This window comes from Callospermophilus lateralis, unplaced genomic scaffold (assembly GCF_048772815.1).
Source record: "Callospermophilus lateralis isolate mCalLat2 unplaced genomic scaffold, mCalLat2.hap1 Scaffold_98, whole genome shotgun sequence".
NCBI lineage: Eukaryota > Metazoa > Chordata > Mammalia > Rodentia > Sciuridae > Callospermophilus > Callospermophilus lateralis.
In genome coordinates, this window is record NW_027517992.1 from 4787623 (window position 1) to 4801089 (window position 13467).

General features: G+C 33.6%; 1 protein-coding gene across 1 annotated transcript in view; it reads left to right on the top strand.

The window, feature by feature from the left end:
- The window catches only part of LOC143386173 (roundabout homolog 2-like), a 111566-nt gene that overhangs the window by 82243 nt on the left and 15856 nt on the right, over nt 1-13467 (top strand). Inside the window, 1 exon segment of the mRNA XM_076841444.1 lies at nt 8842-9015. Coding sequence (XP_076697559.1) covers nt 8842-9015 — 174 coding nt within the window.

Genomic DNA, 13467 nt, shown 5'->3' on the forward strand with positions numbered 1-13467 from the left:
TTTTAAGCCCATAACTTCTAATCACTTGAATAAACATTTAGATTCAATAATAGCAACAACCAAACAGCAATAATAATAATAAAGTAGAAAACCTAGCTCCTAGTCAATGCATGATACCCTTCTAAGCAGTGGCTTGTTTTTTTCCTATGGCTGGCTGAGCTAAGAATGGATTTAAATGTTAGAGTTTGTAAAGAAACAAGACGTAAGTATGAAATCAGAACTAAAGAATGCATGACAGAACTAAAGAATGGAGAAGCCTAAATTATTTGGTTTCTTACATTTGTAGAAAGAACTCCCTGCCCTGATGTAAAGTTTTACCATCTTACTAACTCATTTAATCCTCATAACCTCATTATTATTGTTGTTGTTCTCAGTTTATAGCTAAAGAAATTGAGTCACAGAAGGATTTACATCGTTTTTGAAGGTTATCTACCAGATAAGTGGCAGAAGAATGAACAAAATCAATCAGTTTTACTCTAAAGATAAATTACTATGATCTCTGCCCTGGAAATGCCCAGTTCATTCTAATCCTCAGAATTAGCATATTGAAGAGAAAAATAATGTTCTGTTTTTTTTTACTTCTCTGTGTGTGTGTGTGTGTGTGTGTGTGTGTGTGTTGAGAGGAATAAGTATGTATTTATAAAAATAAAATATGCATTTTATCCCTGGAAACATTAATCCTTTCCCACAATGCGCTTAATTTTGATAAAAATATTGAATTTTGATATGACTTTTATTATTTATTCTTCTCATATTTAGCTCTGTGTGCAGTTACCTTTTTCTAATAAAATTCAAATCCATTAGCTCTTTTGGAAGGAATATTATTTTTATAATTTTTATTTTAATTTGTGCTTAATACTATTTGGTTGTAATAATGTACATTTTTTTAAAATTTCATACCATCACACTGCATTTGGGACTAAGCAATGTCTATGCAACATTGTCTTGGGAAATATGGACTGTTTCTTCCTCAGTGTTCAACTTGTCAGCTTTGCTCTCTGAGTACCAGGGAGGGGCAAGATTTCAAGATTTCTTTCTCTAACTTCCAAAAGGTGGTGGGAGTCAAGGATAAGTGTTTCCTGAATTTAATGACACCACCATGAAAAGAAACCAAGGCAAGAGGAGAGTGGGAGAGGACAATGTCCTGAACATGTAGTCAAGATTGTAACCACCTCACTGATTACAAAAAGACCCAGATTGAGTGTTGTAAAGTGAAACGAATAAAATTTTCCTTGCCTGTTGGATCCCACATGAACACTACAGCTGAAAGGAAATTGTGGCCCTGTATTTTCCACTTTATATCTTTGGAGGTTTTTACTGGAACTCCCATACCAGATGAGTATGAAAGTAATAAAACCAGACATTCTCACCATCTGACCTGAGCACACAGCTTTTGGGTCCTTGGACTCAGGAAAGTTTGATCTGACAGATGGTGAAGCCTAATGGCCTAACAATTTCTCTCCCTCACACAAAAATACACTCACTCCCTACTCAGACTCACACACACTCCACACACTTGCCACACTTTGCTTCTGCTACAAAAGCATAATAATTGAGTATTAAGGCAAATTCCAGGAATAATGCTAAAATTAAGGAAATCATTTTCTGATGTCTTTAAAAAGAAATTAAATATATACTTTGGAATTTAATGGATAAGAAAAGTGCATATTTTATGCACAATATTTTGAGATGAGTTAACAAGTATTATATGAACCAAGGGAAAAGATTTTTTAATTGCTTATTTTGCTTTTCCTATATGACACATTTCTCTCCCTTCCTCCCTCCCTCTCTCCCACTCCCTCCCACCTTCCCCCACCCCTTTCTCTCTCTGGAATATAGGTGGGACTATTGTATATTCAGACATTTGAGTGTAAAAAGAATTTCCAGAGACTTGAAATGTTTCTCTGCCTCTAAACAGAAGTCAATATTTGGATTGATTTGATCAAAGACATTTAGAGTTGAAGATTTTACTTAGCGGGTAGTTAGGCAATGAGAACTTCATAGAAAAAATTTCAGGATTAAATATTGGCTCGAAAAATGGGGGAACATTAGTTTTCATATCTCATAAAAATGGTAATGCAACAATTAGCAGGGTCATATTAGAAAGCACAGACTTTACTCTAGCTTAATGGATCTAAGGATAAGCATTTATCAGCAAGGAAGGATTTAGCATAAAATGACATGTAAATGAATTGATGACTGATCATAAATTAATTTTAGTGCTGAAGATGTAATAGAGACACAGCAAGATGCCACTTTATCATGGTATTTTATGTTCAGTAACATTTGAGCAACAACTTAATGTCCTGTGTGCATTTTTTTAACAACTTGAATACATTTGAGTTATTTTTTGACCTTTCAGTAATTTTGAAGCTGAGAAATTTGGAAAGATTGAGAACATAAACACAAATAAATTTCTCTATGTGACATAAATTCATTTTTCATTAAGTGTTTAAGTATGTATTGATTATGTTTGGGGCTATAATGTGTCAAATGAATATGAATCTCATATAATTTGTAAGAATCTCTGGCTGAACTCCTTTTACCTGGTGTTAACTTTTATTTTCATGTTTATGCTTACATTTACAAAAAAAAAAAAAAACTGTTACCACTAAATGACTTCCTTTTTAATTGATGAGTTACTCTTTTTTGTTTTCTTTCAATTACTGTCTTCTTTCTCCCCCTCTTCTCTTCCTCCTCAAGGATTTCTACCCTTCTCCTCCTTCTTTCCCTCCTCTCTTTAATAATTGTTTGCCTGAATCTTCAGACCATTCTTGATGTTCAAATCAAAAGTAAGAGGAAAAATTGTAATGACTGAGAGGTGAAATCAATAAATGTTAAAAATTTTAATGATTTTATGGTAGGAACTTTAACATATGTTATAGACCTTTTTGTTCATACAATATGCTTTAAAATTGTCCTACAAAGGTACTAATTCTATGTATCTCATCCCCAATTCAGAGGAAAGTTGAAGACTTACCAGAAAGGCAGAGTAATGAAGGAAAAGGAAATATCGATTTCTTTCTGTTTATATCGGTAGCAATCTATTGAAGCAACTAACTTAACTTCTCTCTTTCACTTGGGATCATTAGTGTTCTCATTGCCTAATATGGCCAAATAGCTATAGTATATTTGTCTTTAACTCCAAAGTCATCTGTCTAGTCGCTTTGCTCTTATTGGAAGTACAAGTAAAAGAATAGCTAATGTTGTCTCTTTATCAACCGACACCCACTTGATGTCCTGCCTTCCAGGCCACTCTCTCTTCCCAGAGAAGGGAGTCAGTGAGCATCAGGAAAAGCTTCATGAACAAATGAAAAATAAATTCATTTTTAAATGAATTTAAATATGTTTAAATATTTATTGATTATGTTTGAGGTCATATTGTGTCAAATTAAAGCTTGAAAGATTGAGAGAAATCAGAGCAAACACAAAAGTAGGAAAGTTGCTGATCTGTTTAGGGTAAGGCAGATGCATGTATGGAAATCCTCTTGTGTGGGACCCACTTTCACAGGGTGATAACAGTTTATTTGGGGGGAAAGTTGGGAAGTCTTACAAGATGGGATTTCTTTGGTGACATTGCTGTGATGGGAGATTTTTTTCTAAATTTTGCAGATTCAGAAACTAAATTTGTCAATATTCTAGATCCTCAGAGTAGAACCACAAAGCAGGCAGACAGAAATAAAGCCCAGAGTAGACTCAATTTCTTGGCTGATCATAGTGGATAGAAGTGGAATAAGACAATTTTAAAAGAATAACAACAAAAATAAGAGCTTGGGATAAGTGCATTGGGATGGGTGAATCTGAATAGAGATGTCACATATACACACACACAAATAAATTGCCACTTGCCACTTAATAAAATTTAGCATCTTCATTGGAAGACAATATTGCTTAACCTTGATATTCAAAAATATCAAAGCCTAACCAAGATGTACATCATATGAACTTTATTATATAATATATAACCTATTTTATATAATAAAAATTATATAGTACAATTTTTACTTTCTTACTTGAAGACGTTATTGCTTTTCCCATGGTTCCAAAGTAATCAACAAGCATTCACTAATTTGTTTAATAAATTTTCTGAGGATGCTTGTAAGAACATTCTTTTTGCAACTAAAGCAAGGTCATTGCTAAGAAATTGTACATCAAATATAATCACTCAAAGAATTTACAGTGAATAAAAAACAATAAATGCATTTAATTCCATATGCCCACTGTTCATTGAATTCCTACTGTACAGTGACCCTGTATAAGAAATACTGAAGTGAAGAAGAGATAGTTCTTAATGTCAAGAGTTTTATTTCCTGGAGCAGGAAAATACATACAATATACAAAATATAGGGAGACAGGTGATAGACTACTGCATGCACAATGTTTTCACAACAAAGGAGGGAGTCACCCTAACAGAATGTTGAAGGTAGAATCCAGGTGATAAAGATGGTATTTTATTTGAACTTTAAAGTTTGGCAGCGATTATTAGATTTGGTGCAATACAGAGTATTGTCAAGGAATGGGAAGTGATGTGTGGGTGAGAGAGTGAGATTACACTAGTTGTGGGACAGAATGGGCTGCAAAGGTAGGCTGGCTTAATATTGGGGGGAGGTCTCAGATTCCTAATTTTGTATGTGCATTGGTGTTATAGGTAAGACTTTAAACAGAGGAACAAAGTATAAGATTGATGCTTTGAAAAGATAATGTAGATAACAATGAGGAAAGATAGAAGGGACTAGAAGGAAATCCGCTAAAAGGAGTGTCAGGATGAATTAGGAGAATAACAATAAGGAGATGCTTGTTTGGAGAGTGAGCACAGACATTTAGAAAAACAGAAATCACATGGAAGGGTTTGGAACTGAGCTCTTGAATGTTTTAAAACTATTCCCAGTTCTCGACTTTCATATTCTTTTGTGACCCCTTGCTGAATCACTTTGATTTCTTCTTATCTCCTGTAGCATTATATTGCAAGACCCACTGCATCATTTCTTCTTTCATTTTGGGCTGTTGATCCTTGACTTGTGATTATTAACCTAGAAATGAATCTCTCAGAGGAGGCTCAGTTGCTGGTGTTATCTCAGTTTCCTTGCAGTGGTCTGTGTCAAGGGAATTTGTTTGGAAAGTAAAAAGTATATCTTTGTACTTTTGGCAAATTGAATCAAGACTCTATCTTTCTCTGCTACACTTAACACCCTTTTAACTTCCAGATCATTCTAACCCTTTCAGTTTCAGTTTTCTCTGTCTTGAGAATGCATGCATCCGTGTTATTGTACCATGACAGCCTGACTAACACTTCAAATACTGAGTCGTGGCAACTTCTAACTACACTGTTGTCTTTTTAATATTAGAGAAATAGAAATAATCTATAACATACGACTTTCATCTCTTTCCTGGAAACACCTGTTTGGTTTATTTTGAAATTCTAAATTAACTTTTTGTAAGTCCTTTTTTTGTCCCTCTTCTAACAAAAGCAGAAGTTAGGGTAAACAGTACTTGATAGTTTATTTTGTCATGAATTAATGGTACACCAACTTAAATATGTACTGTGATTTTAATTTTATTACATAATGAGTTAAATTCCCAGTGTGCTTTTATCTAATATGTGTGTATGTATATGCATAAAATACTAAATGACTTTCTAGAAAGAAAAAAAGTTGTCAATATCTTCAAAGTGTATTTTCTTTAAATATAAAGTTGCATTTTTTTACTCTACTGCCATAGTTCATTTTGAAAAAGAAAATTGATAGAAATGCTGATAATAGTCTCCATAAAGGCTAATTTCATAAGTATCAGTGTTAAAGAGAAAATTAGAGTTCTTCAAATATTAAAAATCAAAGAAAGCATAAGAAATATTGAAATTAATAGCACTTTTGCAAACTAACATTTTCCTTATGTTCTATGTTTAGTTGATTTGATGTCATCTATACATTTTAGTTGATGTATATTGTTATTTTACCAGTAATTAACTGTTCACCTTAAAATCTTAAAATAATTCCAGATCTTCTATGAAATACAACTGTACTTACAAGGTCCGGTATTCAAGTTTTTATGCAGATTATCATTGCCCTCTGAACTAACTTCAAATTATACCCATACTATTTATTCAAACAAGTCACCGATCAGTTTAAATTAACCATAATTTGTTTCAATAAGAGTGTTCATCCCTGACTTGTAGAAAATACACATAGCAGTTCTTGCTTGGAAAAATGATCATGTAACAATTTAAACAATGTAAGAAATGAACCACTTGGAACATGTCTTGCACATGTGCTTCAAACAAATACCGATTTTACACAAGCTTCTTTCATTTGTACTAAGTGTGTTTAAAACATGGATAATGCTTAGCTAAGGAATCCATGATGAAACTTCAAAGTGGCAAGGAGTCGAGGCAGTGTACTTGCTCATTCGTATAGTGTTTACAAGCACATGAGATATGCAATATATACAAACTCACTAGACAACTACATTTGTTTTTAGGTTCAATGGTAAATGGATGGGGCTCTGCATCTGATGAGGATCATAACTTTTTTAGTCATAGATCTAGTGTAGGTAGCTCCTCAGATGATTCCATATTTTCCAGCGGCAGTTTTGCACAAGCACTCAAGGCAGCAGCAGATAAAGCTGGTTTTAGGCTGGATGGAACCAGCCTTACAAGAATAGGTTGGTAGACTCCAAAGTCAACACTCTTTGCATGAGAGAATCTTGTCCTTGGGACACTTACCTTTTTTCTCCTCTTCTTTCTCAGCAAGTCTGACTGCAGGGCTCTCTGTAATATGCATGAACATTTGGGATGCTCTGTTGTCTGAACTCTGACCTGATGCAAGTTTTGCAGAGCCAAAAATAGGCTCCAACTTACTACCTTCTATCCTTAATATCCCTTCCTCTTCACGGTTCTGCTGATTAATTGGAATATACTTCCTTTCTATATTATGGAAAATCAGCAACTCAGATTGCCATTAAATTTTCAATAACTCACACTTTGCAAAATCTGCACACATTAATAATGAACCTAGTGATTAAAATTATTCAGCTTTTATCTCCATTATTTTCCTTTGCCCCGTCTCTTTCTACAAATGCAGTTTCTGGGAAGCCTTCCTCAGCATGGGGTGAATGGGTGTAAGGCTTTCAGTCTAACAGTTCAAATGGCTGAGGGTCTTATTGTTTGGCTAAGATTTTAATACAATAATTTATTATATGTTTTAAAGGATGCTTATTAAAGATACACCTACTGCATTTGCAAGTTGAATAAAATGATGACTACATGTATATTGTACACTTGAGAATTTAATATTGATTTCTGAGAGTAATAAGTAATAATATAAAGGACCAATTATGTCATTTTCACATGCTGCTCATTCCACAAAAAGAAATGAAGTCTTAATTCTAAAAATTGATTAGCAGTTTGTAATCATTTGTTTTTCTGGGAAAAAAACCAACACTTTGGCATGATTATGCTCTAATATTTGTATATGTACTTCTTAATTTCACATTTAGGATGGTAATATATGAATTAAACTGAGCTCTCTTACAAAACTAATGAAATATCAAATGCATTTTTAAATCTTTGTAGTGTTCAAATATTAAATAAAAGTGATATGCTCCTGATCTTCATTAAACTCTCAGGTTAGAAAAGTGAGCCTTGGAAATTGTCTTGAATTATATCATCAATATTTATTTTGAGCATGTATTAGATATCTTCAAGCAAAATAAAAAAGATTTCTCAAGCATTGCAGACGTTTATTTTCATATAGCATCCAATCTAAAATATGTTGTAATATAACTGTTATTTGAATTTTCTTGTTTTATAAAGCATAAGTCAAAAACTTTATGTTGCCGGAGTGCTTTTTGTGGCATTAGCTGTAAGCAGAACAGTGAGAAAGTGCAAGGAAACTAATAAATTAGACAGAATAGGTGCATTTCTTGCATGTATGCTAATAGCTAATAAAGCATTAAGCAACATCATGTCACATTGACTTAGGAAAATGAAACTACGTATGATAAGTTTATATGAAATGAAAACATGACAAGAGAATTAATATATGAACATAAACCATCCTTCTCTTACTATAATAAACAGTATTAAAAGACGTTTTTGAAAATGTATTAGGTAACCTTTTCCCAGAATAAATTTCACTTCTTTTGTACTAAACCACAAGAAAGGGAAATAGTACAATTCATTCGTCCATGAGAATTTGAAGTCTGCTCAGATACAGTAATCACAAAATACCTACTTCACTTTGGATATACAAGGTGATTTTAACCTGCTATCCTCTACACTGATGTTATTGAGTTTCCACTAAGAGATAGAGTTCATTTTGTTTGCATATAAGTGGTAAAGTCAATTTAACATGAGTACCTGAGCAGACTTTTCACATAAAACTACAAGGCATTTTTTACTGTGCTCAGATTTTGTAAAATTTCAGGGGTGAAATTTGGTTAAGCAAATGAAACAGTGTGCAATTCATTTAAGAAATAACCTTTTGAATTTTGAGAAATAATATTTCATGAATTTGCATATAACTATAAAATTATCACTAAGATTTTCAAGGTAATATAAAAACTAATCAAGCAGTATGAAGCTTTGGATTGGTGGATTTGTTTTATGTTCAATTGTTTGAAATATTTTTGTGGGTGGGGTGTTCTTAGCTTATAAAAATTGAACACATTATATGTAGCAGGGAATATATTTATTTTTATAGGTGCACCAATATTTGGTATCTTCCAATGGCATCTCTAGGTAAGTTCACACACTTAGCCTTAGGAAGAGCAGAAAATACAAGACAGACATTATCAATGCATTACAATGACCTTCTCTATACCCCATTTCCTTTGTTTTCTTTCTAGGAAAAGCCTTTACCTCCTCTCAAAGACCTCGACCCACCAGCCCATTTTCTACTGACAGTAACACGAGCGCAGCCCTGAATCAAAGTCAGAGGTCCAGGCCCACCAAGAAACACAAGGGAGGGCGAATGGACCAACAGCCAGCACTGCCTCACCGAAGGGAAGGAGTGACAGATGGTAGGCTGATTTCTGTTCCTTTTCTTTCCTCAATGAAGAGATGCATTCTACTCAGTCATTAACTCAGATTAAAATATCTATGGTAGATTAGGCATTGCCTCATTACATACAAGGCAGAAACCTGGCAAAAATGGTCTTGCTTACGTGAAACACCCTCTCTCTCAACAATCTGGAATTATGTCTTTATGATCAATCCCCAAGAAAGAGAAGCTGTACCACTCTTAACTGTTGATTTTTCTACCCTTCTGGCATTTTTCTTTATTGTATTTTAGCAAACATTCCACTTAAAGGTTAGGAAAAAAAACATAAGCAGCATGTGCACATGTCATAGTATCAGAACATTGATGATATGAAATTATAATCTCTTTCACTCTTGGAAAAGAACTTGAAATGGTTTAGTAATTTTTTAGTTTTGTGAATTTCAGAGCTTAAAACATGCTAGCGGTTATGTAGTTGAAGAGTGTCTACTTGGGTTGCTATAACAGATAATCATAACTGTATAAACAGCAGAAAGTTTCTAAACAACAAATATTTATTTCTCATAGTTCTCTGGGCTAATATTAGTGGAAGTACAGAGATCAAGGCACTGACTGATTTGGAATCTTTTGAGGGCTCACACTCCGGTTTACAGATGGTACATTTTTATTACTTCTCACATGATGGAACAGACCTCTCTGGGGTATGATTAATAAGGGCACTAATCCCATTCATGAGAACTTTACCTTTATGACCTCATGAAGCCCTCATATTCCAATACCATCACCTGGGGTTAGGATTTCAACAGATGAATTTTAGGGATATACAGTCATTTGGACCATAACAAAGGGCTAGTGTGTGTGTGTGTGTATATATATATATATTTTTTTTTCTATTGAAATTCAGAGAGTAAATATTTGGAGTTTTTTTTTAGCATGTGGCCTGTGCCATAAGTACTCTGCACTGCCATTATTTCATGGGTAGAGCTATAGTAAATGAAAATATGGGTGCGACTAACATCTAAAAAATCATTATTGATAATTAATGGTGACCTCTGTATTGTCTAGTCAGTTCTGCTTTTCTTGACTGCCTGGAGAGTACATGGGGAGAGCTTGGTAATGTGTATTTGAGTTTGTTACATGTCAAAGGATTCTTTTAAACCTGCATGTTTGAAGGGTTCCCAAGTACAGTGCATACACATTGCATCTCTCTCAATAACTTTTATAGTATTAGGTGTAGAAAATAAATCATGCACTTGCTAATCATATATACTGTGTGCTCTACTTTTGACATGATTCTTCATCTAGAAGAAATTTGGGACTGAAAAAAATGGGCATTTTCTTTGTGCTTTGAGTCAGTTGGCTTCTGATGACAGTAACTGAAAAGACCAATGTTTATTATTTCCCAGGAAATTAGGAACCACATAGGGAAGGTAATGGGTCTAAATCAGGGAGCCAACAATGACAATTACAAATTAAATCAGTTTGTCACTGTTTAAGATAATCCTGGTTTACTTTCTATGCCATGTCTTGGAGCCAGCAACCATCCAGATGGTGGTAGTTCTTTGGGACTTGACATTATTTAAAACGTCAGCACAGTAAAATTATAGTAGGCACCTCGTTCTTATCAGAGACCAAACATCTGTGATCTTCTTCCAATTTTGAATCATCAGTACCACAGTTTCCCATAGCAGCTCCTTGCCAACTTCTTTCTGGGTGAACTATGTGAACTATTTATTTTTCCTATTAGAAACTGTTACATATACCCTATATAGACAGTCCCATAATGTTCCTAAAATTTTGTCACTTACATTTGAGTCAAGAAAATTAGGATTTAATTTAGAAGCGGGACATAGACTGACTTATAATTGTATTAATGATATCAACATTAGGAAAAGCCTCCTATGTAAGGCATTTTCTTCCTTGCAATGTTATTATAGGCTAGCAAACTTACATTGACTTTGGTGCCTCAAAGTAGTGTATATATTTTAAATTGATAAATATTACATATCCTTAAAATTGATAAAATAATCTATATATTTTATATAGATATGATGTTTAAATTCCATATTTAAGGTGTTTGTTATTGTTAATTTCTATATCCTTCCATATTAGAGAGTAAAAAAGTTCATATAATCCTCTATACTCTCATTCACAGATATACAGGTCTCTGGTTTTTCTTTTACATAGGCATTTATTATAGTTAGGTATTATGGGAAGAGACAGATTGGGAAATGTAAACATATCTTAATTTCATCATCTTGAATCTAACCAGAACTAATACTCATATTAAATATTCAGAGGCTGTTAGTTATAAATGAAAGCTTCCATTTCAGAGGTTCAGTACATAGTCAGCCAACTTCACAGCTCTGGGCCCAAGGTGAGGCAGAACATCATGTCAGAAGGGCATAACAGAGGAAAGCACTTCAGGACATGGCAAACAGGAAGGAAAGAGGGAACTCTCCTCACCAAGGACAAAAACATGTCCCCAGTGACCTAATTATGGTAGGTATATACCCTACCTGCCTATGGTTACTGTCCAGTTAACTCATATTGTGGATTAATCCACTGATGAGGTTACACCTCTAATCATCTAATCATTTCATCTCTGAATGTTCTCGTGTTGTCTCACACATGAGCTTTTGGAAGACATCTCATATCTAAGCTGTGACATTATAAGAAGTTTTCATAAAGTAAAACTTATTTTGAAAGTAAACAGGACTAAATACAGAACTAAATTATCAATTGACTTTTTTTTATGGGTAATAAAAAAAAGGTTAATGATGGTATAAATGTGATGCACCATATACTTACATTAAATATTTTGTGACCTGTCATAAATTTTAGCCTTTAAACCTGCTCACCACAAAGACAGATGAATCTTCTATAAATTTTGAAAAACTTTTTATTGTTATGAGAATTGTTGATTTACAACCTTAATACAAATGAATGCCTGATGAAGGAAGCTAAATTTAAAAGAATATGTGACTGCTTATTTTAATGGCAGACTCTTTTTGTCATATACAGTTAGTTATCCTCAGTACCATTGGATCAATTAACCTGTGAACCACAATTCCACTGATCAAAGTTTTTAAATGGCATTGCAAAATTAACTTTAAGTCACAATACATAATCATAATCTTTTCCTTTTCCTTTGAAAATTCCCAAAGCACTGCTCCTTTTCTAAGCAACTACTTGTAATAAATACTTCTATCCATAAGGCTCACCTTCTGTAGTTATTCTTTCCTATTATATTAATATTGCTTCAATCATTGATGAGCATAAGCCCCAAATTAGCAAATCAAATTATCTTTCTTGGGTACTTGACATTGGATCTGTAACACATTGGTGCATTATTGTGGGTATTTAAGCAAAAAAAAAAAAAAAAAGATATATCTTGGTATCTTTGCCATAAAGAAGCAAATAAAACTGGTCTTAGAAAGAAAGATAAGACTACAAAGAAAATAGATATGCATCAGGCATGGTGCTGCATACCTGTAATCTCAGTTACTCGGAGGCTGAGGCAGGGGATCACAATTTTGAGGATAGCCTGAGCAATTGAGTGAGACTCTGTTCAAAATAAAAAGGATCTGGGGATTTAGCTTTGTGGTAGAATACCCCTTCATTCAATGTCTATTTCGGGGGGAAAAAAAGAAAAGAAAAATAAATATCAGCAGTAAAAAGAAAAAAAAAGTGTTTCTTTCTGGTTTTTAAAACCTGGCTGCATACTGTCTGTCCTGAATTCTATGGAATATCTGTGTTGTTTTTTTTTAAGGGACTCTCTACTTTCACTCAAAGTACTTTGAATGGAATTCTATTTCCTGCAAACTATGATTGAATAAAATAACTTTGTGTAAATTTTTCTGATCCATATCTGTCTACTTTGGAGCCTTTGATGAAGAATAAGCCAAGGCTGTGGTGTCGCTTATGCATAAACTCAGGTGCATGTTACTTTATTTGTGTTACTGATTGTACTGATTCTAAGTTTCTTTGCTACCTGTCCTTTGATCTTGATAGTAGTTTGTGTTCTTCCTTGTCCTCAATTAACTTACAATGTTGTTAATGGTTCAAATATGGAATACTGAAATAATTCTCTGTACTTCTTTGAAGAGTATAGTCGTTTGTTTTATATTAAAGTTACAAGGAGCAATCCAAAACCTGACTACAGCAAATACTGAAGTTTTAGAAATCACTTTTAAAGGTTGTGGAAACATATAAATGTCTGGAGTGAGGCCTGAGATTATTCTTTATTTAGCTTTTGATGGGTAGCCTCACTTGACAATCACTAATGACTCCTAGACTAGGATCCCTATAAGGACTCCCATAGACGGAAAACTTTTGGTGGAACTCAATAACCTTTTATTTCTTCATTCACACCACTGATTTCAAGGAGATAAATAGACCACAGTTAAAAAATTTCAGAGTTTTAAAAGTAAAATGTCAGAAAGTTCATTTTTAACCCCAGATGGCCATTTTT